This window comes from Sciurus carolinensis, chromosome 11 (assembly GCF_902686445.1).
Source record: "Sciurus carolinensis chromosome 11, mSciCar1.2, whole genome shotgun sequence".
Classification (NCBI taxonomy): Eukaryota; Metazoa; Chordata; class Mammalia; order Rodentia; family Sciuridae; genus Sciurus; species Sciurus carolinensis.
In genome coordinates, this window is record NC_062223.1 from 111,315,451 (window position 1) to 111,322,591 (window position 7,141).

A 7,141-nucleotide genomic window follows, 5' to 3' on the forward strand; every position below is an offset into this window, starting at 1 on the left:
CAATAAAATCCAATCTGCCATTTAATAACTGGGATAAGTTATTTAACATTCCTCCACTTTACTTTCCTCACCTATAAATGGAGAAACAGTAGTATCAAATTTCTGAATTGTTATAAGAAAATAATGATATAATGTCTATAAAGTTCTTAGCATAGTTCGTTCTTAGCATAGTTAGTAAGGTCTTGATAAAAGTTAGTTAATGTGGGTAGAAAAAGGCCTCCATTTAGGATCAAAACCAAGCTACTCTGTAAAGCAAAATCCTCTGGAATAAAAACTGGATTGTGCTACAAATGAAAAAGTATAAATCCATTATGGAAAAAAGGTATTTCAAAGTTCTGCCTATACCAGAAAAAAGAAAAGAAAAAAAAAAAAAAAAGAATTCCACCTTCCACAGGCACAAGACTTTCTTAAAAGATTCACCCACTTTTTTCCCCCTTTTCAACAGGCTAAAAAGAGAGATGAGATTCTCCGACTCTTGAGAAAACAAAGAGAAGAAAGGATCTCGGTGAGACTGATAGTGAAGCATTCCAAAAAACCTAACTGTAGGGATGAACTGCAGCAAGTTTTCAGAGGTTTTATAACGGATGCCTTCAATCTAGACACCTGCAGTCTACAGCCTTCTGTGTATTGGAGATGAGCAGGATATAGAGACAGAAATCAGATAATCTGGCAATTCTTAATAAACCAAAGTTATCTCCAGAGTTTGCAACTCCCCTGGCATAAGAAATGAGATGTTATTGTCAGTGGAATCTTTTGTTCACATATTATAAAGCTATATGATATTGACAAAGGCTATGTCAGTGCTAATATTTGTTTACAATGATTGATCTTTTCTAGATCATACAAAAATAAATGCTAAATGATAACAAGCTTTATAAAAATAATAATGACACACTGTAGACTTATGGAAGCACAAACACACACTCCTGAATCAATCTTAAATGCCTTTATATGGAACATTTCTGACCTGATAGTTTCCAGATTTAAGAAGTTGATCTTTATAAACTCTGTGATGATTTTACCTTTCAAGTTGAGTATATTTTGGTCAGTGCAAAAAATAAAATTTTCCTTTTTGATTTTTGTTTTGTTTTGTTTTTAGAAAGAACTGATTTCCCTTCCTTATAAACCCAAGGCCAAAGAACACAAAGTAAAGTAAGTTTACTTCTGGCAAAAATATTCCCATCTTTTTACTTACTGTCTAGATAAGCACTTCTTTTTTCTAACCTTGTTCCCTACCATCACATCTTCTAAAAACCCAACCCATTATGTTAGGGTTTTCTTGCCCTGAATAAACTTTCTTCTTGTAGATATTAAAACCTTTGTACCTACATATATATATATATATATATATATATATATATATGTATATATATATATATATATATATATATGGAATATGCAAGGATAAGTTTGTGCTAAAACGGGAAAGCAGATCAATCTTGAGTATCCGTGCACAACATTTCCTTCTTTATCCTGGAGTGTTGAGTCCACCTGCCCCTACCCCACTCACCCTGCCATCTTTAATGTATCAGCAGATTTTAGATAGCCAACTCTGATCCCCCAGTGATCTGTATAAGGTTGCTAAAACTAAGTTCATGTAGAAAAGGTTTTAGCTTCTCAGTGATGGTTAATAACTTTATCCCTGAAGTAATGTTAGAATGCGACTGGGAACATGCTCTAGTGGAGTTTTAAGGAAATCAGCTACCAATTAATCATTATAGCACCCCTAATTTTTTTTAATCTTCATTTTTGTATTAGGACTGAAAACCACTGTGACTAACTCAACATTAATATAACAAATATTTATTTTCATACTGCATTCAGGGGAGAAAGGAAGTAAGAGTGGTGATTTTTATCTCATCCCTTTACTGTTATTAACATAATAGCCTTGAAGAAGAATAAATATGTCTATACTTCTTTTTAAAATTAAAAAAAGTCCTTTAATCACCTGGTTAAGCTGGGTACAGTGGTATATGCCTGTAATCTCAGCAGTTCAGGAGGGCGAGGCAAGAGGATCACAAATTCAAAGCCAGCCTCAGTAATTTATCAGAGCCCTAAGCAACTTAGTGAGACCCTGTCTCAAAATAAAAAATAAAAAGGACTGGGGTTAAATGCCCCTGGGTTCAATCCCTAGTACAAATCATCATCATCATCATCATCATCATCATCACCTGGCCTTATTGTCTACATAATGCTCTGCAACTTACTTAGGTTCTTACTATTTGGCTAGATGATTTGACTTATCTTCTAAGGGTGAAGAAACACTAGCCCAGTCAGACACTTACTTAACTGATTCAAATAATGGATGAAGACTGCTACTTGAGTCACATCAAACAGACACGTTGGATGCCTTAGATTTCTGCATGTATTTTTTCTTTCTTTTTTATGTTTTTATTAATGCATTATCATTATGCATAATAATGGGGCTTCTGCATACATTTTTACAGAACTTCCTGCTACTACCCATGGTGATCTACCTGAGAGTAAAACATTATTTCAAAGCTTAGATACTTATTTGAAAAATTTAAATGTTTATCTACTTACTTTTAGAGTATACTAATTCTTTTCTCCATCCTGAAGCTAAATTTCATTCCATTTCACAGTGATATCTTCTTCCTCTGAACCTCTCAGAGTTACTGTCTGTACATTCATTAGACGACTGATCATTATCTCTTATATTATTTAACATTTCATATATTTTTTTCTATAATTATAAGCTCCATGAGAAATTGGGTCAAAGTACCTAGCACACTACCTACACATTGGAATTCAGAAAATATTTGTAGGGAAAAAAAAAAGTTTAGTTCAGGGCTGGCGTTGTGGCTGAGATAGAGCACTTACCTAGCACACAGGAGGCACTTGGTTCCATCCCCAGCACCACATCAAAAAACTAATTAAACAAAATAGAGGGATTGTGTTGGTCTACAAATAAAAATATTTTTTTTTAAAAAAGCTTAGTTCAACCTGGACATGGTGGTGCATACCTGTAATCCCAGCACTTAGGAGGCTGAGGCAGGAGGATTCAAGTTCAAAGCCAGTCTCAGTAACTTAGTAAAGTCCTAAACAACTTAGTAAGACCCTGTCTCAAAATAAAACATAAAAAGGGATGGGGATGTGGTTCAGTGGTTAAGCACCTCTGGGTTCAATTCCTGGTACAAAAAAAAAAAATTTAGTATGAGAATATTATATCATTCAAATCAGTAATAGCTAATTGGTGTTTTATACTATACATTGATTTATAAACATTTTTTTTAAATTTTGTAAATATCTTAGACACAATTGTAAAATACTTTAACTTTGCCCTCTTTTCCTCCCTCCATTCTTGCCTCTCTGCCCAAAACTCCGCTACACACAGATGCAGCCTTAACTTTCCTCTTCAAGAAATCTTTTTAATCTGGATGCCCTTCTATCAGAAGAACTAGAAAGTATGTTTCTAGCAAGGTTTTAGTAGCAATATGTTTATTATCCACCTGAGGAATATTTTCATTTTAAGAGGGTTAAGTAGAAGGAACAACAGTTAGTCCAAAGAAATCACTTACCAATGATGAAATCTCAGGAATTTCACTCTTTAGTGAGCAAAATATATTTAGAGTAGGTCTACTCCAAAGTCCTTCAAATCACACTGCAATAACCACTTCTCCCAATATAACTTTAAACTTGGTTGCAAAGCCTAATGTATATTCAGAATCCACAACAGTGCATTTTTATTGGGGAAATTTTCAAAGTTGTTTTCAAGCTATAATGTTCAGAATGACAGAGTTCTGTGTATAGAAATTGATTCATATTATTACCAACAGGGAAGAAGTATCTGTGTCAGATAAAGAGGGCCAAGAAGAAGTCAAAGCCTTGCACTGATCTGCTTGGCACAGGGTAGAAGATGGCTTACTTATATCTTCATGTTGAAACAACCTACACTTACATCAGGATCGCTGGGATCACTAACAAAGTTTTTTAACTTTGTCAAAAGAAATAAAAAGTTGATGAGGAAAGTTAAATGTGCATTATTCCAGAAATTTTACCAGTTACTGAATACTTGTGTTCAAATGGACAAAAAAGTCAAATAAGTACAAATATGTGCATTTTATTGTACTTCAACTTTACCTCAATAAAGCTGTGGGGGGAATAAAGTTAAATAAGTAGACTTCCATGAATTTTGTCATTTACTGAGTATTTGTATCTATTTTATTTATTGTATACTACTGTGTTTGACATCACATCATAATCATCTCTCTCACCTTACACATTCTCAAAATCCTATTTACAACTTTTGTTTGAAGAGTATTTTCAGAATTTTTGTACATTGTGGATATCACATAAACAATAATCAAAGACTTTATGTGCTCCAACTTGTAGACTATTAGTAGAAATAAGGAAAAAGGGATGAAAAAGGGCAGTCTTGAAAACTTAAAAAGTCTTTATTGCGTTAAAGAATAGTCCCTTTTACAAAATGTGGTTTATTCCATTTTTAGAACATGTCTGAAATCAGAAATGAACTGTTTCTAGTTCTGTAACCAACTCAGCTTGCCTGTGTTTTACACACAGGTATATAACCCCACTGACAGCCTACCTCACCAAAAGTTATTCCTTTTGGTACGTATTGAAAAAGAAAAAGTTAAGGTTTAGTCCTGTCTGCATTGTGCAAATGGCAGTCCTACTCAGGGTTGTTCATTGTTCCCCAGTGTTTGAAGCTCTATTTAGAACCATCATTCACTTCAGAGTCCTGGGCATAACCTCCGTAAGATGCAGCCATCATCCACAACACACCAAGCTGAAATGGAGGCTGGAAGTAAATCTTTTAGATGGAGGAGGAGGTATTTGCCTCCTTAAAATTCAAGGACTCTATGGCTAAAAAAAAAAGTAGAGGAGGGTAACTGCAAGTTTCTGGCACAACAATATTTAGAGAATGAATAGTCACCTTTTTATTGCTATGACTAAAATACCTTACATAAACAACTTAAAGAAGGAATAATTTATTTTGGCTTATGGTTTCAGAGGTTTCGGTCCATGGTCAATTGGTTCCATTGCCTTGGGTTTGAAGTGAGGCAGAACACCACGGCAGAAGGTCGTGGCAGAAGAAAGTAGCTACTCAGCTCATGACAGACAAAAAGCACAGTGGCTGGGGGAGGCTGGACACCAGAAATAACCTTTCAGTGACCTGCTTTCCCACTTGGTCCCACTTGGTCAGTTATCAGTAGATCAATCCACTGATGAAGTCAGAACCCTCATGATCCAGTAGCTTCCCAAAAGTGCCACCTCTGAACATTGCTGCATTGGGAACCAAGCCCATGAGACTTTGGGGGACATTCCAAATTTAAACTATACCAGAGAAAAAAATATGTGGAACAAAAATAAAGATAATAGGGCTTAGATAGGAGAAATTTTAAAAGTTATAAATTGACAATCCCACCCTAGCACCATCAAGAATAAAAAGTACTATGTCAGATTGATTTATTTGTCAGATCTCTATTGTGAAGATGGACAGAGCAAACTATTAAAGCCTAAACTTTTCTATCATAATTTATTCTGATTCCAAGTTCACTGAGAAATCTTTTCTCATCCAGAGGAAGAATATGTGCTCAACAGGCTAACATAAACATCAGTTTACCTGACAGTTACATTTCTCAGTGTGTGATTATAGTACAAGTTCAGCATCCCTAATCCAAAAATCTGGAAATAGGAATCCTCCAAAATCCACATGTTTTTGAGTACTGACATTATGCCACAAGTGGAAAATTCTACACTTGACCTCATGTGGGATTGCTGCCAAGATGGAGGTGTACTAGAAATATTGTGTAAAACTATACTCAGATCATGAGTTTAAGGTATATATGAAACATAAATAAATTTTGTGCTTAGGCTAGGGTCCTGTCCCCAACATATCTCATTATGTATATGCAAAGACTCCAAAGTCTGAAAAAAAATCTGAAATTCAAAACACTTCTGGTCTCAAGCATTTTTGGATAAGGGATACTCAACCTATAGTCTCTTCAATTATGTTTGAGCTGGTTGAAGTAAGGACTGATCTCTGGGCCAAGATAACTTTATCAAGGAAAATTCTACTTTATGAGCATTCCTATGTGGTCAGGTGTGATGGTTAACTATTGCTGCAACAATACTACATAACAAAGAAGTCTAAAACAATTGTGTACTTTCAGGTCAGCTGGGATTTGGCTGATCCTGGTTTAGCCAGACAGCCTACTTCAGGCTACAGAACCTAGGTCTGTTCTGTCACACTACCAGTCTATCAACTGACTGAGGCAGCTTTGCTCCATGTATCGTCCTCTTGGGGATATATGTGAACCAGTAGGATATCTGAACTCTGTTCCTCCAACACAGTGTAGAGAAGAAAGAGAGCAAATAAAAATGTGAAGCTTTTACTGGTCTACACTTAGAAAGTTCTGGCTCATTCTGTTGGTCAAAAAAGTCAATCACATGGTCACAGACAAAGTCAAGGGAAATATACTCTGCCTGTTTAGTAAGGGAAACTGTAATGTCAGGGTAAAGGGTATGTGTAGTGGGAGATGTGAAGAATCGGAGTCATTATTGTAATGTACCACACTTGGTTGACCATAAACCCTAACAAAGTCAATTTAGACCAAGGTCAACGTTATGATTTGGATGTGAGGTGTCCTCCAAAGGCTTCTGTGTGAGACAATGCAAGAAGGTTTAGAAGTGAAATGACTAGGTTATGAGAGCCTTACCTCAATCAGTGAGTTAATCCCCTAATAAGGGATTGAGTGGTAACTGAAAACAGGTAGGGTAGACACTGGGGGTGTGCCTTTAGGGTATATATTTTGTATCTGGTGAGTGGAGTGTGTCCCTCCTCTCTCTCCCTTTCTCTCTTTCTTTCTTTCTCTCTCTCTCTCTCTCTCTCTCTCTCTCTCTCTCTCTCTCTCTCTCTCCCACCCCTCTCGCTCTCCTTTCTGATCATCATGTGAGCTGCTTCCCTCTGCCACACTCTTCCACCCTGATGTTCTGCCTCACCTCCAGCCCTGAAGAATAGAGCCGGTGGTCTATGTACTGAAACCTCTGAAACTGTGAGTCCCCAAATAAACTTTCCTCCTCTAAAATTGTTCTTGTCAGGTCTTTTAGATACAAGAGTGGAAAAACTGACTAAAACAGTCAGGGTATTAAAGGCAAA

General features: G+C 36.1%; 1 protein-coding gene across 1 annotated transcript in view; it reads left to right on the forward strand.

The window, feature by feature from the left end:
- The window catches only part of Hoatz (HOATZ cilia and flagella associated protein), a 28,150-nt gene extending 24,011 nt beyond the window's left edge, over positions 1 to 4,139 (forward strand). The window contains exons 4-6 of the mRNA XM_047517928.1: positions 446 to 505; positions 1,100 to 1,152; positions 3,798 to 4,139. Coding sequence (XP_047373884.1) covers positions 446 to 505; positions 1,100 to 1,152; positions 3,798 to 3,855 — 171 coding nt within the window. The 3' untranslated portion in view covers positions 3,856 to 4,139. The remainder of the gene's footprint in view (positions 1 to 445; positions 506 to 1,099; positions 1,153 to 3,797) is intronic.
- Positions 4,140 to 7,141: the final 3,002 nt, after the last annotated feature.